Source organism: Protopterus annectens, chromosome 8.part0, assembly GCF_019279795.1.
Source record: "Protopterus annectens isolate FY-2018-M chromosome 8.part0, PAN1.0, whole genome shotgun sequence".
Lineage (NCBI taxonomy): Eukaryota > Metazoa > Chordata > Ceratodontiformes > Protopteridae > Protopterus > Protopterus annectens.
Window position 1 is genome coordinate 381892634 of NC_056741.1, and position 26432 is coordinate 381919065.

At 42.3% G+C, this 26432-nt stretch overlaps 1 protein-coding gene across 1 annotated transcript in view; it reads right to left on the minus strand.

The window, feature by feature from the left end:
* Positions 1 to 26432, minus strand: part of LOC122808821 (gamma-aminobutyric acid receptor-associated protein-like 1) — a 190464-nt gene that overhangs the window by 89110 nt on the left and 74922 nt on the right. The window contains exon 2 of the mRNA XM_044079893.1: positions 10704 to 10782. Within this exon, the coding sequence (XP_043935828.1) occupies positions 10704 to 10782 (79 nt within the window). The remainder of the gene's footprint in view (positions 1 to 10703; positions 10783 to 26432) is intronic.

Consider the following 26432-nt stretch of genomic DNA (forward strand, 5'->3'; position numbering starts at 1 on the left):
GTGTCTCATAGACATTTAAGAGGAGATGTTATTCATGTATATAGGGCATTTAGTCACAACTATACTACCTCTGGGAATGTTTGTACATCTTACGTACAACAGTATATAGGAATGTGAGTTGTACTAATTAGTTTTCTGAGAGAGTAGGTGATGCATGAAACAGACTACCAAATTACATTAAAGCAAGCATTAGCTTAGATATTTTTAAGAACAACTTGGACACTTATTATTTGAATAACTGTTTTGGTATATTGGCAGACTAGAAGAGCATTACTGCCCATGTCAGAAATATATGTATGATTGTATGTATGTAAGCTAGTTGATAAAAATACACAAGTTAATGCACTCTTTCTACATTAATATCACAAACTGCAACACTTAATTACACATTCATGAAGAGCCAGCACACGGTATTATCAAACAAGGATGCATGGTGCTTTGATGGAATAGGGAGAACCCTAATTGCCAGGAGCATACATAGGATGATAGGATCATAGGAAGTTACTAGGCTATTGGCCCTAAGGCCCTTATAAGCCTAGCCAAGAGTTTAGCCCATGCATGGACAAATCAGCAACCGATGCGCCTGACAGCAGGGACATGGGTGGAATCCCAGGGATGTATTTTCTATTTCCCATCCAGTTATCCAAATTCGCTTAAAAAGGAGTAAAGAGGTACTCTTCTTGATGTGGAGAAGGAGTCTATTCCATAGATGGGGGAGACTCTGGGACACAAATCTGTCCCACCAGCAAGTCCTATTGATGTCAGAGACCAGGTTGAGGTCGCGTGTGCAGGTTACTCGAGTGGAGCTTGACATGTGGATATGAAGCAGTCCCATCAAGGTGGGGTCCGAGATCGCCTTATATGCCAGACAGAGGTCACCTCTGAGGAGTCTGTATGAATCAGAGTAGAGGCATAGGGCTTTTAGCCTATCTGTGTATGGTTGATTTTTGAGGCACTGGATTCTCCTGTTGAGGAACCTCTATGGTCTCTTCAGCTGCTGCATGTGCTTTGTGAGGTACCTGCTGAATGGGAGTTGTACTCAATAATGGGCCTTATAAGGGAAGAATACAAGGATGTTATGACCTCCTTGTCCCTGGATGAGATACACTTACTTATGAGGTGGGCCATGTAGAAAGCTTTTGTACAATGGAAGCAACATGGTGGTCAAAAGTCAGGCTCCTATCAATCTGGGTGCCCAAATCCCTCACAACTGACTGCATGCTTAGAACGTTGTTATTTATGTGATCATTTGTGGGGACATCTCTCTCCCCAAAGGGGATGATGATGATGCATGTTTTTGTATTTGGCTTCAAGCCATGTTTCTGGCACCAGTCATTTGTTTGGATGAGACCCTCTTGGAGGATGTCCACATCACTAGGGGAATTGATGACAGCTCCCAACTTGCAGTCATTTACAAACTTGGTCAGCCATAGCCCACTGGTTTTGGCCTGTACCTCAGAAAAGTATATCCCAAATAACAGAGGGCCCAAGACCGAACCCTGGGGTACGCCACTCGATACAGGTCTACTGTTTGAGGTGGCTTCCCCTATTTTGACTAGGTGGGTTCTATCAGTGAGCCAGTTGGCTACCCATCTGGTAACATATGGATTGATGCCTAGTTGAGAGAGTTTATCTATTATGCCTGAGTGGGGAATAGTGTCGAAGGCTTTGGCCACGTCCAGGTAGGCAGTGTGTACTGTCTTCTCCTCATCCATGGTTTTGGTGACTGTCTCCAAAAAGTCGACCAAATTTAACAGACATGACCTCCCCTTGATGAAGCCAAACTATGTGGGATTGAGTGTTTGGAGGTTGCCAATGTCCTTGTTAAGGAGGTCCATGATAATCCATTCCATGGCCTTGCAGATCAGGCTAGTTAGGCTGCTAGGTCTATAATTTCCTTGATCAGTGGACGCTCCACCTTTGTGTAAAGGAATAACAGTGGCTGTCCTCCGCTCAGCTGGGACAAAACCGGTACTCAGGCTTTGGTTGAATAGGGTGCCTAATGGTGCTGCAAGTTCCTTCCTGAGTTAATGGAGGATGCAGCCTGGGATATTATCAGGTCCCATGGAGGCTGTATTTTTTGCCTTTAAGAGAGCAGTGATGATCTGATCCCTAGATATAAGGGGGAAGGAGGCAGGTATTGGGAATGCCCTGCTTTACTGATGGTGGGGGTGACAGAGGGGTGAAACTTTCGCTGAATCTGTCAGCCAGCAAGTTTGCTATATCTACAGCATTTGTATATGTGGTGTCCTTGACCATCAGTTCTGAACAGATCTAGGTGCTATCTTTGAGATTATGGACATATATGAAGAAGGCCTTATGATTGTCTCTAGTAGATGTGGCCAATTCGGACTCAAAGTTTGCTTTGGAGGATTTCACTAGTGCTCTTATTTGCTTGTTTAGGTTAAGGAGAGATTGCTTCCAATTGGGCACCAGCTTCTTCTTGGTCCTGGTAAGCAATTTCTTTCTTTTGTTATAGAGTTTATTGCAGATAATTACCAGACAGGTTTACTCTTCCTTGCGGAGGATGATTTAGTCCTGTCAGGTATTCTTGATGCCATGCATCTATATAAATGTTTGTATAGTAATTTGGTATAGATTGGATACTGGTCCCAGTTCCTAGAGAGGGGGAGGGGGCTGTGAAGCTGTTCATACCATCCCTCAGGAGGCTATAATCAGCTTTGGAGAAGTTTTTTTGATTGACCCTAGCTACAGGGGGGTCGGGGGAGATGGTGACTTCAAACGTGACTGCTTCATAGTCAGATCTTACAAGGGAGGATGATACTGCAGTGATGCCGCAGTGGTTACTCCTGTTGGTTAATACCAAGTCCAAGATATTATCACCTTTTGTGGAGGTATTGACTAGCTCAAAGCATTTGCATTGACAAAATCGAGGAATCTCTGGGCATTTGTGCTCTGGCAAGAGTAGTTCTTCCAGTCTATGTTTGGGTAGTTAAAGTCACCCAGGATCAGGGTAAAGTGTTGAAACTTGATAGATTCAAAGAGGTGTAGATAGGCAGTCTGGGCATCTTGTTCAGATTTGGGGGCTGGTAGCTAGCTATGATTTGTATAGGGGTCTTGTCAATAGTTAACTGCACTTGGAGTGTCTCCTGTGCGTCATACTGTTTGACCAGCCTGGAAGTGTGTATCTCTTTAATATATATTGAAACTCTACCTCCTTTGGCATTATTACCCACACTTTGGGGTCTGAAAGTATGATAGGATGAGTAACCAGGTAAGGCTGGGGTGATCTCTGCAGCTTTGAACCAGGTTTCTGTGACCACACAGATGTCAGAATTTTCCAGGGTTAGGAATGCTTGCAATGAGTGCAGTTTCGTGTTTAGACTCCTAGCATTTAGCAGCATGGCCTTTAATTTGTGTTTTATTGAAATTTTTATGTTGGTAGTTTTAACCTCATCACTTTTCCTAAAAAAAGGCATTATAGGGGAGGCAAGAATCTTTGCCAGAATCCTGAAGCCCGGGTGAGACAGATGTAAGCCATCTCTGGCAAAGCAATAGCAATTTTATGATCATGAACCCTTTTCCACTTGTTAGGAGGTGCTGTCTGAAAAAAAATGTTGTTTAATGCATGCTTGAACAGCATAGCCATCCCTCTTGTCCCTTATGAGTTATCTCTTGGGAGCCTTTTTTTTTGTTTGCTACAACTTTTCTCCTACACTCACTGACTGATGAGCAATTAGAGGTTCTTTTCTTCTTAAGTCCTTCCATGCCACTATCCATGCCTGGAACAATCCAATGGATGAACAAGCAAAGACGCAGTGCAACAGCTTTATCACCTTTTTCCATGCATGGCAATGTCCCTAGTGACACTGTCTTATCTGTGACCTCCATCAGGGACATACAGGAGGAATGTACATTATGCAAGAACACAAGTCCCCATCTATACCCTAAGAAAGGCAAGCTACTTGAGCCTCATCATTTCTCTTCATCCCCTGCTATCCCCTCCATTTCCAGGCTATTAACTGAGGCCATATCATCTGAGTTGTAGCCAGGGTGTCATTCCTGTCTGCATTGGAGCTAGTCTGTCTTAAAAACATAGTCTGATTTTTTACTGTTACCTCACAGTCTCAAATATAAGGTGCATCAGAGTCATAGACACCCAAAACAGCATCCCAACCAGAGACTCGTAAATTAATGCTAAGTATAATATTGAGCAGTTAAGTACTACCCTACCTGTGCCACTTTTCTTTCTTGCTTGCACCATCCATATATATCAATATACATAATTTCCTGTTGCACACCATAAGACCCTTTTATCCTTCCCAGAACATTAATACCTATGTGAAGATAGGTGAAGGCTGCCAGCCTAGCTAGACAGAATTTTGTAGATATTCTGTCATTTTTAAATATTAATATAAGCCACAGGCTTGTTCTCTTAAATGGAAGAAAACTGTGTCAAATGTGGAACTGCAAACATGTAACAACAGTGCACTCTGCTGTACGAAAGCTGATAAGGCAAGCATTGTATAATTGTTTGATCACAAAACCAGGAGCCAAGCTGTCTGGATGAAGGAATTCTTGCTTTTGTTTTGAGACAAGAGTTAATTGGTAGAATTTACATGTGTAATGTCTTTTATTGCTGTAGCTTCCTGACCAGGGGCAAGATCAAAAGGGCCGTTACACTCTGAGCTTCTGTTAGCCCAGGAAACAGAAAATAATGATGTAATCTGAAATGAGTCAGTGGTACTGTGTTATCAATTTAAGGACAGAGAGACTCAGAATATTTTGCATTTGTCTTGAGAACATCCAACATCACCAGCACTCTGCCTATGCTCTATATGTAAGTTTATTTTAGAACTGTGTTTTCTCTTAGATATAACTAGGAAATAGGAAGATTAGATTATTTTTTTATATATTGATGTCAGAACGTTTCTACTGAATTATTTTAAGCATTTCTCTGTGATCTCTGAACTCTTGACTAGCACTATGTAGTAAGAAGTATTGTCTTGTGTTTTTATTATTTATTATTAAATATTTTTAAACCTTTCAACGGTGGCTGTTTTATTTAGAGATAATTTAAGCTCTAGAGTACATTGCATGTATATAGTGATACTGTTCAAGTCACTCCAATAAGCTTTGCTCTTCAGTCACACATCATTTGAATAATAATACTGCAGAGGAATAATTGGGCACCCCTTGATAAGGCCCTTATTAGTAGCTGATATTAGAGGGTGGTGGCAGCTGGTACGACCTTTTAGACTGGGCAGAAAGGGGGCACAGCTGGAGAATCTGTGCTAGATTTTCCCAGGAATGTCTGTGGGTTTGTATATAACTCATATTTCAAAGTATGTGTGTGTCAGCTACTTAGGCAGGGACACAAAGCACTGGTTGGACAGAGAGGGTGCTGGATGTTTTAACTGGTCCACTAGGCTGAGATCTGGACCCTATAGCTGTGCCAGTGGGGAGTTTTATTGGGGATCTGGAGAGAAAGGGAGAAACCAGCTCCAGACTGACTGTGATCTCTGTGTGCTCTTAAGGCAAATTGTAGTTTGCTGTGTGTGTGTATTTGTTATCCTCCTTTATGTTGATGCTCCTCACTTGTGTATCAGTACTGCTAAAAATAATGGCTACATCTTCAGCCTGGTCTAGGCCTTCTTACCAGCAGCAGGCAACTTGCCATGCAATGGAGCCATGTTGAGTGTTGACATGAGTACTCTGTCCCAAGTTACTGTAATAATCTCCCTGTCATGCATTGTGTCAAGACTGTGCAGGTCCAGGGCTAATGCCAAACCTCTGTTAGTAGTTACCTTGAAGTGGGATTCTTCCAGCCCTTCTCGCAGAGAAGCTAAGTAGACATGACTACTTACTGCTCCTTATCCAGACTGGAGTTTTGATGCCCAAGCTTCTAGCAAACTCAGGTTGTCACTAGGTCAGTATTGCAGTATAGTATCAAACTCTTGCATACAATAAAGGTAGCAAAATTTTGCCTAATTAATAATGTCTTTCCTCTTACCATTAGGGCTGAATACTTCTTACACTAACAGAAGCAATAATATAGGGACTAATCACACAATTATTTTCCAGTCTTGTATCATTACTTTCTCCAGTGTATCATTTGTTTTAATGTCTGCTTCAGCCTTCACTTCCCCAAATCTTGTTGTCAATGATTTTTCATAGTCTAACATAACAAATAAATTACTTTGGTTCACATGTTCATAGGTAAATGTTAAGCTGATGATTCAGAGGAGGACTGTTAGAAGACTAGCCACAATACCCCAAACTGTAGGAACCTATTGCCATAGCTAATTTATACCTCATTATGACCCCTTTCAGTGAAAGCTGATTACCCCATCCATTTGTCCAGGTTATGCTTAAAGAGGGTCAGGGAACTACTTTACTTTACATCCAAAGGAAGTGTATTCCATTAAAGATGGATTCACTAATATATATATATATATATATATATATATATATATATATATATATATATATATATATATATATATGGGTGTACTTGAAAATATCTAATGTGGGTAATGCAGTAGAGAGAGATAATAACTTCCTTTGATCTGGAAAAAACACCAGTGGTGATTAGTCTGGCAAGACTGAAGGATTTCCAAACAACAGTGGATACATGGTAACCAAAGGATAGTTCATTATTAATGAAAATGCTCAAGTCCCCTATTGGCAGAGTCATCTTTTAAAGGGGTGTCACCTGTTTTGTAGGTGCATAGGTACCCAGCTTTGGCTAAAGTCACAGTTCTGCATTTCTTGGCCATGGTCCATGCATCACTTAGAGGTGAGCCTTACTCCCTCCTGAAGAATCTGGAAGTCAAATGGGGAGTTAACAACAGCTCCAGGTTTTTAGTCATCTGCAAACCTGGTCAGCCACAGGCCACTGATGTCAGTCTTGACTTCAGAGAAGTATATATCAAAGAGAAGAAGTCCTAGGACTATTTCCTGGAAGACATCACTAGAAACTACCCTTTTTGAAGACAGTGTACCTTCCACAGTAATAGACTGGATTCTGTCAGCCAGTTTACGATCCAGTACATAACATATGGGTTTACATTTAGTCTGATTAGCTTGTGAATAATGCTAGAATGTGGGATGGTATCAAATGCCATTGCAAGATCCAGATAGGCAGTGTAAATTGATTTATCTGAGTCCAATGCATCAGTGACATGAATGAGGAAGCCCAATAGATTAAGGAAGCAGGAGCTGCCTTTCATAAAACCAAGGAGTCTTTTAAACTTTTTCACCAATCTTTTTTCAAGAAATTCATCCCTACTTTTATCAGGCTAATTACTAGCCATAGTAACTGCATGTTGATGCATAGAGATATATTCTTTTTGTAGTTATCAGTACATTGCCATTCCCTTCTAAGTTGCTATTATACTTCTTGCCTTTCCTTCTGCTTTTCTAACTTATAGCTTTTCCGTTAAAGTAATTTATCAATGTTTTGAAACCTACCTTTCATTACAGCATGCAGTGCATAAAATCCTGAACAGCACTTTCCCCTATCAGGAAACATTTTGGTCCTTACTTTTTTATTTAAAATTAATTGCAAGCTTTGCATTTTCTTTGGACTGGCATCACTGCAGAAAAACAAGGAAGTTTAACCTCAGTGACTCAAGCATAGCCAAAAGTGTCTTTTACATCCATAAACTTTAATGGGTACACCACTGTGCGTGCGCAAATGTGGCCCATTAAAGTCTATGGACATAACTCACATTACCCTATGGTAACGTCACAACTGGAAAAGCCTCATTTTTTGGACTGTGATTTAATAAAAAGTTTTTCTTACAAAATGGCCCAAAAAAGAAAGGAAGGGCGAACGGGAAATTATACTGCGGTGCTTAACTCATTGAATGCCACAATATATATAGAAACGGCCGCAAATCACTTTAATGTTTTTTCTCTTATTGTAGTTTGGCAGCGATGTCATAAAAGGACATTTAGTATAACGACTGGATCACATTAGTGTTGCCATGAACTGACAGGTTACATTTCATTTGGTTAATGACATAAAGCTGACAATCAGAAGCATGCGGTATTAGTAAATGGTGATACCACACAGTCTTAGAGACAGAGTATACATTTTTCCCTAAAAAATTGTGATGTAAGTGTATTTAATAAAGGATTGTTGGGTAAAGTTTCACAAAGGACAGGGTGCATTTTGTGATATCCTCCACATGGTAGGTATAGCAGTGCCTTCCCCTGAAAAAAAGAATTTTATTTTTATGTTTCAACATGTCACAGCTTCCTAATCATTGATGTTTTTTGACTGTGACCATATAAAGTTTAACCTTTGGATTGGCAAGTCCAAAGCCAAGCTCATGTGGGTCCCTTTTCCCCAAACAAAATGTCCAAAATATGACTCTTACATTTCTTTTCTTCATGGCTACTTGCAAAACAATGCAGTCACCAAGTCGCTAACTCACAGTGCATCAGTGATCAGACGCTTCAGATCTAAAACGTTATTCAGAGTGGCTAGTAACATCATCCTTCCTCAGTTCAACCATTAATGGAGATTTGCCTTTACTTTAGAGCCACTTTATGAAATACACCAGTCATAGACACTCTAAAGTTTATTAAACCAGCACTTAAAGCCTAACAATTCACCTGTCAAGCTAAACCACAGCAGTGAGACATTTATACAAAGGTTTCAAATGTTTTCACAAAGGTATGAATACAAGGCAATCTAAAGGAGGAAAAAAATCTTAAGCTGGTGTTTGTTCCTATACCCTTTTCAGAAGTACTCAAGTTATACAGCTTGTTTTTCAGACATTGTGTGCAAATATGTATACGGATCTAATTATCAAAAAAACCCTTTATATCTTTGTCAGTGTGTTTAAGAACTAGTTTTTCTGTAGGATTATCTCCAAAGCTAGCCACATATCTCAGTGTCATAGCATTTAGTTTAGGTGTTTTACTGATTGCTTCATGAAATCTGGCAGCTGAAGTATCAAACTTTCTAAAATACAGAAATTGCCAACATCCAAACCTTTGAGCTTAAACTTTGTTAAAACAATAGCACTGCTAACAAAATGAAGACATATAACAAATATATAAAATTATGTGGGAAACAATTACAAATAACTTGAAAGTACACTGTTTGCAGAAAAGTCTGTGATGACAGTAAAGCCAAGATTAATAATGATAAATAGAACAACTTGAAAATGGAAGGAATCATCACTGTAATTCATCTGATTACAAACTGGCAAAATGTTCTTAACCTAGCAAGGCTCACATAATTAAGCAGCAGCTATTGCATTCATCTTCTGCATAATTGTGGATATTTGTGTTGTTAACATTTCACAAACACTTTAACTGAACTCAGTACATATACAAATTTTTCCATGAATTAAAATGCTATGAGTCTTTCAACTGTCAAGGACCCAAGTCTTCCAATTATTTCATTTAGGCAGCTTGTCTAATAGCCTTTTGCATACTCTCCTCTTCCTCCTTCAGTGTGCTCTGTAGCAACGCTCCCCCCCCCCCTTCTCACAGCACTTCAGCTTCTGGTTCCGCTTTCAGGAAATGCACTGTCATTCAGTGTCATTCATAAATTTCCTTCTCACCATTGTGACTGGCCTCAGATGCAGTGTATACTTGTGTAAAGGTCAACCTCTGTAGTCTAGGAGTTAAAGCTGATGAGACTCCGTAAGGCATGGCAGTCATCAAAATATAAAGTTAATGCTTAATGTTTTAATGACTGTCGCATCATGCTGACCCTTCACTTAACTGTGTGTAGCTTAACAGATCAGAGTGGGGATTTATTACCACCAGTACTGTGTTTAATGAGATCCCTGTCCATATCTGTTAAACTGCATACAGTTAAGTAACGTGTGTGTGTGTGTGTGTGTGTGTGTGTGTGTGTGTGTGTGTGTGTGTGTGTGTGTGTGTGTGTGTGTCTGGATGCAAGGAAGCGTGACAGTCATTGCTATTCATATCTGTGCTGCTGCCTCAGTAGTATGGTACACCATGTTACTCGTGCTTAAGATGAACCCCTCCCCTTTTTTAAAGCCATGTTTTACATGTTTTTCAGTTCAGACATGATCATGCATGCTAACGAAACTTCACCTGTTGTTACAGTATTTTCAGATGTAGTGACCTAGCAATCCACTTTCGTATGTAGTGCACTTTCTTCAACATGAGAAGTTGGAGAATCAGTTGCATCAAAAAATATGCTTTTAATCATGCTTGCAATCGTTTGCTGTGATGATTTATACATTTAGCCAGGCGTCTACGGCCTGAGGAGAAACATTCCAGACACGTCTTTATAACATGGAAGGAAACCGGAGTACTCAGAAAAAACCCACACGAACGCAGGGAGGATATGCAGACTCCGCACAGAAGGCACTCCAGCCAAGACTCGAACCGGAGAACCTCTTGCTGTGAGGCAACATCACTGCGCTGTCCAAATGCTGGATAACTGGGGAATTTTCCCTAGTATTCTAGGCAAACTTCTGCTAGACAGAATAAATTATAACTTTCTACTGAAAAAACATCATAATCTGCCTGGTCAACTAAATGAAATAAGCAACAAAAGAAACTAAAACAAAAAATTATAAGGGGCCCACTGTCAGGGAAGTGAAATGAAAGTCAGTGAAAAATACTGTCCAGATAAAAATCTATTAGAGGATGAAGATGGTTTGGCTTTGACATTTTGCTTATACAGTAACACAACTTGCCAGGTGGATATTCCAGTAATGGGAATTGTAAGTAAATGACCTTACCTGTTAGATCAGATGGCACAAGGTATTTTCTCTTATCCAGATCAGGTACTCTGGCTTTTGGTGCCTTCTCCACAATTACCTGTTGACACAAAAGAGGGGTTACAATTTTTCTGTGACATTTAAGATGTTTCAAAAGACCAACTCAACCCAGGGATGTGTTTCTACGGGTCACCTTCATTTGACTGACAACTCATTTGACCGAAACACATTTGACTGACAACTAGTACTTGCGGTGCACTGTAAGGCAAATAAAGTACAGTTGTGTACACTTACCATAAATGTAAATGTTCAAGTGTATTCACTGTTGCAGTCATCACATTTGGGTTACCTGCCTGCAGGTAGCCCTCAGTCAGCCTGAATACCAGAGTCTTGGGATTTCTGTGACGGATGCTGTCAGTTCTTCCATGACGTCAGGTCGTCAGGGGTATAAAACATGCAGCCGACACCACTGCATCAGTTTTTCTTACCCCAGATGTCAGGAGCCCCCAAAATAGGAAGCAATTACATGGTATGGAACACCCCCAGCAAAAAGCAAATACCAATGATATAAGATATTCCAAACAAAAAGGATAGGTAGAAGTAAAGAGAAAACGGGGGGGCTGGAGGGAGAGTAACCAGGACTGCAACAGTGAATACACTCGAACAGCTACATTGATGGTCAGTGAACACTACTGTACTATGTTCTTTGTGTTTCACTCTTGCAGTCATCACATTTGGGTTGATTTCCAGAGCATGAGGATGGGTGGAGGTAGTTAAGAAGCATTAGGGCTGGCAATCAGGCCCTGTAAGACTGCTGTGGCAAATCCAGCTCTGGATTTAGAAAAGATAGGTAAGTGGTAATGCTTGGTAAAAGTGTGTACAGAGCTCCAGGTTGCAGCTTCCAGGATGTCCCTGGTATGGACTCCCCTGAGAAATGCTGTAGAGGTTGAGGTAGCCCTAGTGGAATGTGTTCCAATTCCCTGTGGGATAGGTTCCCATGGTGTATGTAGTAGAAATGGATGCAGTGTGCTATCCATTTAGAAATGGTTTGCTTTTAAATGGCCTTGCCCTTGCACCTGCAGCAAAGCTGACTAGCAGCTGGTCAAATTTTCTGAGAAGCTTAGTCCTGTCCAGATAGAACCTACGCTGCCTGTGCACATCCAGGCAGTGCAGGATCCTTTCCCCTTTATTCTGAGGCTTAGGGAAAAAAGTTGGCAAATGAATGGACTGGTTTAAAGCTACACTAGATACCACCTTGGGCATAAAAGATGAGTTAGTCCTGAGGGAAACTCTGTCCACATGGAAGATAAAAAGAAGTTATGTCTTACCATAATGGTCCTTCTGTATTGTTGATCCTCGTTCAGTCATTACGCATGGGTATCGGTTCCAAGATTGGAACCGAGCCGGCCATTTTCCAAGCTCGCATCAGCTTCAAACTCTCGAGCTAAACTCTTACCCACAATCCCCCTCTTCCTGTTACCTCAGATTGAGTTTGCAAGTCAAAGAAGGTGCAGGCTACCTCTGGTCAAATAAGCTAAGAGAACCGGATGGTGAGATCCACTAGAAGCCACAGGAGGGGGAAGGAGGGAGGGTCGTAATGACAGAACAAGGATCAACAATACAGATGGAACGTTATGGTAAGACATAACTTCTTTATCTGATATTGCTAATCCTCGTTCATTCCTTACGCATGGGACAGAGTCCCCAGCTACCTCTATTCCTGGGAGGCTCTCATGGAAGGACATTCCTGAGCACCATAGAACCGAAAGATGCTCTTCCCCTGGAGGTCATATCCAATTTGTAATGACTGATGAAGGTATGAGACGTAGCCCAAGTTACTGAATTGAAATAGATCCAACGCCAACAGAAACGTAAATATCCTGAACGTGACCAATAAGTGTTCCAACTCCTTCAAATAGTAATGAAATTTATTCCAAACACATAAAACACGGCAATAACATAAAAAATGCTACTGACATAAACAATAACTGATACAAAAATAAATTGATGTTAAGCGCTTTCACTCACTACGTGAGCTTCTTCAAAACATTCTGTTCTGAAGAAGCTCACGTACTGAGTGAAAGCGCTTAACATTAATTTATTTTCGTATCAGTTATTGTTTATGTCAGTAGCGTTTTTTATGTTATTGCCGTGTTTTATGTGTTTGGAATAAATTTCATTACTATTTGAAGGAGTTGGAACACTTATTGGTCACGTTCAGGATATTTACGTTTCTGTTGGCGTAGCCCAAGTTGCAGCTGCACAGATGTCATGTAAAGAAGCTCTGGCACGGAAGGCAGCAGAAGTTGCCACCGACCTTGTTGAATGAGCTTTCATGGTAGTAGGCAACGAGATATTACGTTGTGAATAAATAAAGGTCACACAGTCCTTCAACCATCTAGCTAATGTGACCTTAGCAACAGCAGATCCTAATCTAGGTCCAGAAAAGGCCAAAAATAACTGGTCAGATTTATGAAAGGGTTTAGTCCTGTTTAAGTAAAAACGGATTTGCCTGTGTGTATCTAGGGTATGTAGGCAATATTCTCCTTTGTTTGAATGATTGGGAAAGAAAACTGGCAATTCAGTGGCTTGATTAATGGACATTTCAGAGATCACTTTAGGTAGAAATGATGGATTAGTTCTCAGAGACACTCTATCTCTATGAAAAATCAAGTATGGACTCTTGATACATAAAGCTTGAAGCTCAGAAATACGTCTGGCAAAAGTAATGGCGACCAAAACAAGGTTTTCCATGACAAATACTTGAGGTCGCAAGAAGAGGCTGGTTCGAAAGGTGACATTGTCAGAGCTTGTAGAACTAAAGATAAATCCCATGGTTGAATAGGTTATCTAAAAGGTGGCTTCAGATGATTCACACCTTTTATGAAGGTCTTGCACAATTTACGGGATATAAGAGAGGAATCTTGGACACCCTCATGAAAATGAGAAATTGCAGCCAAATGAACTCTAATGGTAGAGGCCGATAGACTCGATTGAAACAGGTCAGCCAGACAGTCTAGTATTATCGACACTGGTGCTGAAAGGGGGTCTACTTGTTTATCTTTCAGCCAACAGGTAAATCTTTTCCACTTGCTCAGATAAGTAATTCTAATGGAAGACTTATGAGAAGCAGTGAGAATATCACATACCGGTAAAGAAAGATCATTCTGCTTGGCAATCAAGGGAATTGGAGTAGCCAAGCCATAAGCTTCAGGCTGTTCAAGTTGGGATGAATCAGGTTCTGTGGATGTGAGATCAACTCCGGGGCTGGATGGAGAATCCATGGTCGATCTAGTAGGAGAGGCCAAAGGAAGGGGAACCAAACCTGTCGAGGCCATTATGGTGCTATGAGGATCACCTTGCTCTTCAACCGATGGGCTTTCTTCAGAAACTGGTGAATGAGGGGAATGGGTGGAAATGCGTAAAGAAGACCCGAGGGCCAATCAAGGACTAGAGCATCCCTGGGTGACTGTCCTGGAGGGGGAATCAGGGTGAAGTAGTTGCTGCATTTGTAGTTGTTCGGGGATGCAAAGAGGTCACAGCAAGGACGGCCCCAGTGGTGGAAGATCTCCGCCGCTATCAAGGGATTCAGGGAACCACTCGTGAGGTTGAAGAATGCACCTGCTGAGTCTATCTGCTATCATGTTGGAACTCCCGGGAATGTGCATTGCTAGAAGAAAATGATTGGTAGTCATCGCCCATTGCCATATCCTTATGGCCTCTCGACAAAGGGGGTAAGATTTGGTTCCACCTTGCTTGTTGATGTACCAGACCACCACCATGTTGTCTGATTGAATCACAATTGTCCCAGACGGCAGCAGGGGATGGAATGCTTGCAATGCCAAAAGCACCGCCCTCAGCTCTAGAACATTTATATGCAGATGGGCCTCCAGTTCGGACCAAGTGTCTTGGACTGCCTGTCCCTGACATAGCCCCCCACCCCATCAGGGAGGTGTCCATGGTCACTGTGGCCTTGGGTTGCTGGGGGGAGAAGGGGCGAGACCATTGTGAGAGATTATGTGTCATCCACCAGTTTAAATTCTGTTTTCACCTGTGGGTTACTCGAATCATGGCTGAAAGAGGATGCTGAAAAGGATACCATTGGGTGAGCAATAGCCATTGTAGAAGCCTCATGTGAAACCTGGCCAGGGGAACAATGGTGATGGAGTCTGCCATGGAACCCAACAGCTGCAGAACCGAGTGAGCCGTGGATTTTTCCTTTGAAAGGATTGGAATTAGTTGTTGCTTTATCCTTAGAATTCTGTGCTCTGGAATAGCAGCTCTGCAGTTTTTTGTGTCCAAGATAACCCCTATGAATTCTGTCGACTGAGATGGGGTGAGATTGGATTTTTGCCAGTTTATGGTTATGCCTAGCCTTTGAGTAGCGAGGAGAGAGTATGTCAGGGCTTTTTCCAGTAGATGTCTGGTGGGGGCGGAAATGAGCCAGTCATCTAGGTATAGAAACACCTGGAATCCTTGAAGTCGCAAGTCAGCTGTGACAACTGCCATGCACTTTGTGAACACTCTGGGGGCTGTAGAGAGTCCGAAGGGGAGTACTCTGAACTGGCAGTGACTGGCTCCCGCATGGAAGTGCAGAAATCTTCTTGATGGCCTGTCCACCTTTATGTGATAGTACACATCTTGAAGATCTATAGAGCACATCCAATCATCTTTTTCCAAAAGCGGGAGGATAGACTGTATTGTGACCATCTGGAATTTTTGTACTCTCACAAACTTGTTCAATACCCTGTGATCCAAAAGTGGTCTCCAGTCCCCGGTTTTCTTTGGCACCAAAAATAGTCTTGAGTAGAATCTGGATCCTATTTAGTCTGGAGGGACTATTTAGATGACTCTCTTTCTTAGCAGCTTTTCTATCTCTAGTGCTGCTTCTTCCCTTTGACTGGGTGGAACATCGGGAAGATTTTTTGAAGGGATGGGACAAAGATCGAAGAGGATATGATAACCTCTGGTTATAATCCTTTGTAGCCAGGAATCGGTGGTGATGGCTAGCCAGGCAGAATGGTACAAGGAGAAATGTCCCCCAACCACCTCCAGAGGAAAGGAGTTGGGCCGCTCTTCAGGAGCGCTGGTAGGATTGACTACGGAAAGAATCCTTGGAACCCTGGTTACGCGAGAACCCCCTGTGCCCTGAAAGGAGCATCTTCCCTGTGAGTTTCCCCCTCTGCCTCTAGGGTAGAACTTGGCCTGTGTGTCACGGAAAGTACCCTGAGATTTCTTCAACCATATCTTCCCACTCTTTTGGTTTCAGGAGAAAGCACATTGAGGGGAAGAATAATGGACACCTATGGCAGAAAGGGTCTTACCGTCCTGTTCACATATGGCCAGTGTGCTTTTAACTTTGGGCCCAAACAACGAGGAGGCCTCAATGGAGGCATTAAGAAAAGAAGACTTAAAGGGTTCCGTGAAGTTGCACAAGCACATCCAGGTGTGTCATCTCAAGACCGCAGCTGAACCCGCTGCTCTAGCTGCTCCTTCTGATGCGTGAGATATCAGTCGCATAGAGGAGTTAGATATAGATTCAATGGTGGCCAGCTGAGAGGCCACTTTGTCATGGACCTCATCAGACATGGCACCAGCCAAGGTTTCAGAGAGCTCAGAAACCAGATCCCTTTGAAGCCTGGTAAAATGTGCCATATAATTCAGGGACCTGATAGCAAAGGTCGCTGAAGCAAAGGCGCGCTTCCCTATTCTGTCCAGGGCCCGGGACTCTTTGTTAGGCAGATGGGCAGTCTGGCTTTCTTCTTCTGCCAGATCCTTTTTTGTTGTGGTCGCCACCACCAAAGCATCCACAGGAAGACCTTTGGACCAATGGGGATCCGAAGCAGGAGGGGACAAGATCTTATTTGGCCTCTGGGGAATAGCTTTGACGGTATCAGGAGCCTTCCAAGTATGCTGCACGATGGGCTGGACAAGTTCATCAGCAGGTGGAGTAACCCAGGAGGTAGGGGGCCAGGTGCAATAGGCCTGCAGGAACACATATTCCTCAGAGGTCGGATTAGAGGGCTGCCAGTCACCTCTCTGTTTCAGGATTTCGAGGATATCATCAAGGGATACCTCAGAGGGTGACCAAGGGGATCCTTCCCCCTCATCGAAATCTGTGTCTTTGGTGAGGGACTCCTCTGTGGAGTCCATGTGCTTCCTCTTACATGAACTTTTTCGGTGGACCTCCTCAGTGGGAGAAGCTGGAAAAGACAGCAGAAAAGGGGATTCCTGAGGGAATATGTCCTGCAGCCCTTGCACCCGGTATCCGCTAGGTGTGACTTTTGAAACCAGTGTACCAGAGGAGGGTGGAGGTATAGACAGTCCGGTATCACCAGCATCAGCGAAAGCTTTCTCCATCAGTTGGAAGGCTGGTCCACCCGAAGAGGAGTGCATGTCTAGGACAGGGGTCACCCCTCCCCTAAGTAGCTCAGCCTACCGACCAGGAGTCCCTGGATGGCTGTGGAACAGCAAACTATGCATGTCCCAACTGACATGCTGGGTCATAGCAAAACTTTCCTACCACGAAGACAACAGTGGTTCCTTAGTGAGATCCATAAAGGGAACCGCAGAAGGGGAAGACTGTGCTATATCCATGGACTTCAAAGGCAATGAAGGAGGAGAATAAGAAGGGGTCTTTGAAGATGGGTGATCACCTCCCAAGGAAGGATGGTTCCTGAGGGGTGGGATACCTCTAGCCAAGAGTACCTGGTCCACAAGACGCAACACATCATGTTCAGAAAGGCTTCTAGTGGACCTCATGGAGACTGAGGGAGAAACAAGCCTGTCCACAGAAGAGGCAGACTCAGTGTCCATCTCATCTGACTGCACCGAGGACAACGGTGCCGAGAGAGACTGGACTACTGTTGTCTGCACCAAAGAAGTCATCGGTGCCGAGGTCATGGTCTGCTCCAACACAGGGATCGGTGCCGAAGTGGTTGTCGGTGCCAAAGCTGGAACCAACAAAACTGGAGTCAACAATAAAGGTGTCGGTTCCGAGGAAGATCTCGGAGCCAATGCGTTCAAGGCCTGCGCAGACTGAACTGTCAGTGCTGATACAGTGGTAATGGTCTGAACCAAGGAGCCCCTCGGTGCTGATATATAGAAGGCTGCAGGAGAAGATGGAGCTGAAATCACTAATGGAGCCGAAGGCCTCTGTGCCATAGGTCTAGGCACCGAAAGCACTGGGGTTGACTGAGTAAGCTCCGGAGCCGAAACTTTAGCTTTTTTAGGTTTTGGTTGGCGGGAGTCCCCAGTCAGGGACGAAGGCAAAGATTTAGCTTTAGTAGGAACATCCAAGGTTTTCTTATGGGTTCTAGGAGAGGTTGAGTCCTCCGACACAGAAATAGCCTCTGAAAAGGGAGATTTTAGAAGTCCCTTCAGTAACAGCTTGTTTTTCCTTTCCAACAAGGTTCTATTAGAAAAGTTCTCACAAATAGTACAGGGTGGGTCAACAGACAAATGGGGAGCTCCCAAACAATAAACACACAAATGGTGTGCATCAGAAGTAGGCAGTTTGTGTCCACAATCAGAACACCGCTTAAACCCTGGACTACCTTTCTTATCTGCCATGACAACAAATTAATTAATAGAGTTAATAATTAATTAATAAGGTACCAGCAATGGTACAAGAGAGTACCCAAAGGTATGAGAGAAAAGGGAAAAGGATTACCAAAGATGGTAAAGAGAGAATACCTCACGGTAAAGGTGGTAAAGAAAGAAGCAGAAAAACCTGAAGAAATTATGAACGCTAGATGCGATAGGGTAAGAGACAATAAAATATGAACTTTCCTGACAGAAAAGTAATCTGTAAAACTATTAAACAACAATTGACTGTACTTAGCTCAAGAGAAGTAGCTTGACATGACCGGATGGCAACGCGGCAAACAAAATCTGAGGTAACAGGGAGGGGGGATTGTGGGTAAGAGTTTAGCTCAAGAATTTGAAGCTGATGCGAGCTTTGAAAATGGCCGGCTCGGTTCCGAGCTTGGAACCAATACCCATGCATAAGGAATGAACGAGGATTAACAATATCAGATTGAAGGGTTCCACAGCCATAAGGGCCTGCAATTCAGACACTCTTCTTGCTGAAGTTATGGCTAGAAGTAAAGCTGTTTACCATCAGAGGAATTTTAACTCTGCTGTAGCAGCAGGTTCAAAGGGCAGAAGCGTGAGCTTTTCCAATACAAAGTTAAGGTACCAGGCTGGGTGAGAGCTCTCCTGGGGGTCTTAAATTTTTGGCTCATCTCAGGAACTGTTTGACCAGAGGATGAGAGAAGAGGGGTGGCTCAGTATTATAATTAGTTGAGATGGCAGAGGCATGAATCTTAATTGATGAGAAGGATAGGTCTTTATGGAGCATTTCTGTTAAGTAATATAGTACATAAGGTAAGCTGGGTACAGTTGTGTCCATTTCCTGAGAATGGCTCCAGGAACAGTATCTTTTCACTTTTCCAAATAGGATTTGCTAGTACTAGGCCTCCTTGCCTCAAGAATGACATCCAGCACCTGCTTACTGAGGGTTGCTGATGATGAGTTCAGGGGATTAGCCAGGCTACTAGGTTCAGGGTCTGTAGCTGAGGGTGCAGAATATGGCCCACCTGGTGGGACAGCAGGGAAGGAGTCTGAGGCAGGTGCTATGGTGGCACTACTGTCAGACTGCGCAAAAGAGGGTACCAGTGCTGGTGTGGCCAGTCTGGTGCAAACAGGATTGTCCTTGGCTTGTCCTGTTTGATCTTTAGTAGAACTTTCGAGAGGAGGGGCAGAGGGTGAAAGGCATAGATTGAAAGGCTTGCCCAGGTAAAGGACAGGGCATCCACTTTCCAAGCTTGGCTGGGGAGTTCTGGTGCAATATTTGCTCAATTGATAGCTCTGAGGGGAAGCAAACAGGTCCACATCTGGTGTCCCCCACCTGTTCCTCAAAAGCTTGAATATTTTGGGTTCCAGTTTCCACTCGTGTGGGTCCATGGGATTTCTGCTTAAGTCGTCTGCCAGTGAATTTAGTTTGCCTGGCAGGAACTGAGCTTGCAGGTGCACTTGGTTGTTCAAGGCTGTGTTCCACAGAGCCATGGCCAATCTGCAGAGTGGGTAGGAATGGGTTCCCCCTGCTTGTTTATGTACCACATAACTGTGGTGTTGTCTGTCTTTACCAATAGCTGTCCTGGAAGAAAAAGGCCTTTGAAGGCTGTCAAAGCATTCTGTACAGCTAACATATCTTTTTGATTCATATGCAGGTGCAATTGCTTTGGGCTCCAATTGCCTTGAATGCATTGTCCTGCCATGTGAGCCCCCCATGCATAGTCTGATGCGTCTGCTGTTAGGGTTTGGACGGCAGGGGGAAGAGTGAAAAGGAGTCCCTTGTTGTGGTTGCAGGCCTCTGCCCACCAAAGGAACTCTGTCCTTAGGCAAGGAATGATAGGAATCAGTTTCCAGGTCCTGTGAATGTTGACACCAGAGACTTTTTAAGTACCATTGAAGTTTCCTCATATGCAGTCTTGCGTATGGAATTAATAGAATGCAAGAGGTCATGAACCCTAGGGCTTGCAGTATTTTTCTTGCAGATAGCTGGGTTTTGGTGGCCAGTAGATTGAAGTAGTTTGTCAAATAAATTTGTTTTTCTGGAGTGAGGAATGCCATCTGGGAAGTTATGTTCAACTTGCTCCCAGGAATACAATCTGTTGGCTGGGTACCAGATGTGATTTCTTTTCATTGATGGTGTACCCCAGTAAAGTTAGAAGTCTCTTTACAAATGTCAGGTGCTGTAGTAGCAATTCCTGACTGTCTGCCTGAATCAGGCAATCGTCCAAGTATGGGTAAATTTGAATTCTTCTCTGCCTGCAATTTGCAATGGCTGGAGCTAGGTATTTTGTGAATACCCTGGGCACAGTAGATAAGCCAAAGGGAAGTGCAGAGAACTGATAGTGCATAGAGCCTGCTCTGAAACGTAGGTATTTGCTGCAAGATTCCCTTATGGGGATGTGCAGATAAGCTTCTTTTAAGTCTAGGGTTGCTAGCCAGGAGTCCTTGGCTAGCATAGGAAGCAGCTGTTGTAGAGTTAGCATTTTGAATTTTGGAACCACCAGAAAGGTGTTGAGAATAGACAAATCCAGGATAGGATGATAAGAGTTTTCATTTCTGGGTACCAGAAACAGCCTGGAATAAAAGCCTTGTCCCCTTTTCTGCTCTGACAGGTTGAATATCCTTGATACTGAGAAGAGAAAGTACTTGCTTTTGGGCCTCTGCCCACTGGTTTGGGAGAAGGTCTGGCCATCCACTTAGGGCTGGGAGTGAGTGGAAGTGGAATCTGTATCCCTGGGAAACAATGTTTAAGACCCATCTGTCCTGGGTAATGTAATCCCAGTTTTTGACATGCTCTCTAAGGATATGCAGGGTTTCATCAAAAGAAAAATCTCCTGGAGGGGAAGCAGAGGGAATGGAACTCTCTGCATCAGAATCCTCATAGCTAGATAAGGGTATGTCCTGGTAATCAGAAGGATCAGAGTTATCAGACTCCTGATCTGAAGAATCAGAAGGAAAATCAGTTCTTGGTCTTTTTGAGGAGGAAGTTTGACTTCCCCTAATTAAAGTAATGAGGTCTTCAGCCATTCTAAGCATTTGTTTTTGTGGCATGTGGGCCTGAGAATGTGCTTTGGTCGTTGGTTTCCTAGGTGTAGTGTGAACTCTAGGCCTGAGAAATTCATTATTTTTGGTTTGAAACAAAGTCGTCGGTTTAATATGAAAATTGGAAGGCCTGAATACACCTTCAGAAGCCGGTGCTTGCACAGCGGCTCCAGACCCAGCCAAGGTAGAAACATCCGCAAGTTCCATAGTCGAAGAAGCATCTCGTGGCATACCGGACTCCGAATGGGTCTCAGTAGAGGCCTGTGAATCTGTAGAAGTGGGTATCAGGGGCTGCAAAGGCGCCTCACTGAGTACCAGTGGACTGGCGACTAGCTAAACAGTAGCGTCGCCGTCAGTTTTGGACCTATGTGGTCTGCCTCTATTTCCTTACATTTTTTTGGAAGATCAGTAGTCAGATGGCTTATCGAAGCCATTTTGGAATATGGAGATCAAGAGCGAAAGAATTTAGCGACAAAAATAGCCCGATGACGAATAGTTTGGGCATTGAACAAGGCACAAAACCGACAGCGAGGGATGCCATGGTCTGGGCCTAGACAGGTGACACAGTAAGAATGAAAATCTCTGAGGTATTTGCTTTCCACAGACAAGACAATTATTAATTTTTTCTGAAATCGGTTAGAGCAAGAAAAAAGGATCCCCAACGGGGTACTTATCTTTTAGAAGACTTCAGGTCTGAAACTCGAAAAATGAAAATTCCAGGAGGCAGCCGACCAGCACTTGCGAACTGCTTCTGCTTCGGGCACCGCACAACAAGAAATACTGATGTAATGGCGTCGGCTGCATGTTTTATACCCCTGACAACTTCATGTCATGGAAGAAGTGACAGCATCCGATGCAGAAATCCCAAGACTCTGGTATTCGGGCCGATTGAGGGCTACCTGCAGGCAGATAACCCAAATGTGATGACTGCAACAGTGAAACATGAAGAACATTGGGGATATGTCCTCTTCCCCAATATAGTACGACCCTGGAGTTAGTATATACAGTTAGGGGAGTTTGGTTTTAAAGAACAATATAACGCAAAAAGTACAGAATTTAAACCAAACTAGGTGGGGGGGGGGCTTTCCCCACACACACACACACACACACACACACACCCTAACTATATATACTAACTCCAGGATTGCACTACATTGGGGAAGAAGACATACCCCTGTTATTTGCCTTACAGTGCACTGCATATATTACTTGTCAGTCAAATGAGTTTCAGTCAAATGAGTTGTCAGTTAAATTAAGGTAATCCGTTTCTACAGCTAATGTAGTGTATCTGAAAACTATTAAGTCACTGTAACAAAATCAGGCTACTAAGGACATGGAGTACACCACAATTAAATGTGCTAATGTAATGTGTAAAGCTAACATTTATTTTCATAAGCTGCTCACCACTACCTTGTGCATCTGATGCACTTTCATTTTAACCAAGTTGATATCAGTGTATACTAAGCCTTTGCAAAGAGAAGGAATGCTAAGGTTATCTCTTGGATACAAAACTTGTTAGGCCCTATCCTCCAAAATAAAAATAAAGCATACACCCACACACACCTGCATGCAATGGCACACATATAGACACACACAAGTTTACAAAGAGCTGCACCCACGTGCATGCACACACATACACACATATGCACATACATGTGCACACACCACTTAGGTAATTTTCCCTAACTTTTCTTTTTCTTTTTAAACAAGCTTAGTCCTACAATTTAAAACTTTTCAAACCCCTAGAATAACAATAAAAGTCTATGGCTGCATATAGATGTATCTGAAACAGTTGTTATAACAGTTCCTAACTTCTCTCCTAGCTCTACGTCCTCTTTGGCCTGACTGATAACTTTGTTTACTTCCAGGAATCTTTGTGTGCCTGTTCTTTTCCAGCCTCATCATCTAATAAACAGTGTCCAGTTTAACTATCACCCACTCAAGTCTTCTTCATGCTGCCAGTTACTCAAAGTACTTTTAATGAAAACTCTGGATGGAGTCTTGTGTTATTAGTGATGATGGTGATGTTCCCCCAATACTGCACAAAGGAAAAATTAATATAATTTGTAATGCAGTTTACTAAATGTATCTATGAGTGGTTTGCAGGTACAGCTAGTATGGCCTAAAGGATTCCTGACTTACAGACTGCAGATTAAGAGGTGTGGCTGGAGTCAGTACACTTACAGGGTGTCCAGTATCATATCCCTGCTGCCATGCCATCAACAGATACACTGACATCATTCCTTAGCAGCTTACAGTTTCTTTAGCCAAATGTACATCATCTAGATCCAAAGATGTTTTTGTTCCTTTATATTCTGCACTGATCGGACCAATTATATAGTATAACATTCTCTTTGGGATGTACTTCCCTTGAGATATCAACAAATCAAAAAAGCCCAAGAGGTTCCTAACCAAAAATATCTATGGTGTTAAAAGCCTTTGTTACCAGAACAGGCTAGAAGCCCTGTTACTGTACCCTGTCTAACAGATTCCTTGACTTCCTACATCTCAGTAAGTCAAAAAAGGAACTACCAGTAGAATCAAAGAACTGAACCTTCATCGACAAATCCTTGTCCTGATAAGATATTATATTCTGTCAAATAATAACACGCACTACCATTTTCTTGTTTATAATATCTTCAAAGGTGCCATTACATTCATCATGCAATTTTTACCTTTTTAAAGGTGTTTGTGACCTATCTATCATAGCAACTTTAAAGCAGTCTTCCTTTACAATATTATTGGGATAGCCGCTATTAAGAAAAGCAGAAATAATATTCCTAGATTAAAAAAAAAATCCAAAAATGGGGATGGCGGCAGCTAAAGGCATGCAAAAATAGGCACACAGTTGGTTTCATATTACATTTTAAAATAATAGGTAAATCATGAATGCTCACCATAGGAAGGTCCAGAAAACCCATTTTGTCACTGATGCCACTTAAAAGTGAAAGATGTTGAATCTGTTATTACTACTAATATGCTGAATAAATGAAATACCAGCCTGGTGCCCCTTTGCAGATAAATAATAAATCATCATTATACTGACAATACCTAATAAATAGGGTCTATATTATTTGAACAAAGTTTTATAACTACGAATACCATATGGGCGACACCATATGGTCGAAGTTATAAAACTTCAAACAGTGAAAAAAAAAAAGAAAATACCAAACCCTAAACTAAGGCAGACAAGCCCGCCGGCACCCTCCACACCCCTGCTCTTTAAATATAACAACTCCAAGGCTGCACTATAATGTGGTAAAGGGAAGACTTCCCTTTACTGCACTGTAGTGCAATCTCGGAGTTGGTATATTTAAAGAGCAGGAGGTGTGAGGGGCACAGCCCCCACGTGTGGAGTGCAGAGGGGCTTGCCCCCCTGTTTTATCACATTAGGTGACTTTTTTGTTTTGTTTTGTTTTTTTTTTCACTGTTCAAAGTTTTATAACTTCGCCCATATGGTTTTCAAAGTTATAAAACTTCATTCAAATAATATAGACTCAATAAATAAATTTGCAAAAATGTATGAATATAAGTAGATGTAAAAGGGATCCCAATGCTCTACCACATATTTTTAAGAGTTATTTCATAAGGAGAATTCTACCAAAATATAAGTAATTCTTAGAAAATGACACAAGCCTCAACATCCATTTCCATGATTAATATTGGCATATAGGCTTTTCACCTCTAGAAAAACAGTACCAGTTACTACTCAAGTTTGTCTTTAATTTTTATACAATAAACACAACCAACATCCCATATGTAGGAATAGAATTTAAACATAAAACTGAATGTATAATTATTTACCAGTTTGACTACATTTATAGCATAACTATACACTCAGGAGGATTGTGTTAGTTTCTGCATACTTGAGAGATGTAATAAAAAGATATTCTACCTTTCTCAGACGTACCTAATTGATTTACAGCATCCAGCTGCAAAAAGCCCAATCCAGTACCTTTACAGTAAAACTTGCAACTATTGCTTAGCTGTTGTACATACACTTTTATTTATAATTACATTAGTTTTCCCTTAATTTAAATATTCATAGCACGTTTGACTATATAGACTGAAATATAAAACAAATATTCCTTGACCTTGACTATCATAAGTTGACCTCACTGCCAAGCAAGCTTGATGATAAAAACCTTTCAAGGCATTCCTTTCTACTTTAGATAAATCATAGCTACATCCCCACCAAATCACAGCTCCATCCCCTACCTGCAGTGTGTCTTATATGTGCAATGGAAGAAGAACCTCACCCTGGGGAAACCATCTTCTTGATCGTGGTATACCCTGCCAGGTAAGTATATGTAGCTCTCATCTCCTTTGCCTTCTTTTCTTTTGCCCAGACCACAGTACTATAACAAGAAGTGGACAGTGTGATTTGAATGATGCATAATGGGAAGGGGAGGGTTCCAGGCAGCATAGGAATGTTTTATCTGCTGAACTGCCCTATGCCTGTGACATCAGTCAACAAATGGTACTAAAGATGGACCTTCTTACAGATCTATTAGTATGGTATGTAAGTAACTTTTTTGCTTAAATACTATAGCTTGGTTCCCTATTACCCTTTCTAACTACACATCTTCAGCCAGTAATGTTTCAGTACAGTTCCAGTGCAAGCCATAATACGTCACTGGTAAATGCTTGTTTATTCTGCTGCACTGATACCTTCCATCACACGTATAATTATTTCTCATTCTTTTTCATTGTAGTTCCCCTACTGTGTATCTTGGCATGCTGACATCCCTGTCTGGCTCTACTCTTTACCATATTTCTGTGTTTGCTCCAACAGCAACATATTCACCTTTTAATAAGCGCACACATTTAATAGCTAATTATATAGACATCAGTCACTTGGCCTCATTACTTTACAATGTTTATGATTTTATCCTTTCCCTTCACACATACTGTGATGCCCATGCACTGGCCCAGCAATCAAGGAGCCTCAATCCTCACCACTAACACCAATGAGGGGCATCCATATAGGGAAAGGATAATAAATACACACACAGTAAAGTACAATTTCCCTTAAGAGCACATAGGGATCACAGTCAGTCTGGGGCTGGTTTCTCCCCTTCTCTCCAGGTTCCCAATAAGACTCCCCACTGGCATAGCTATAGAGTCCAG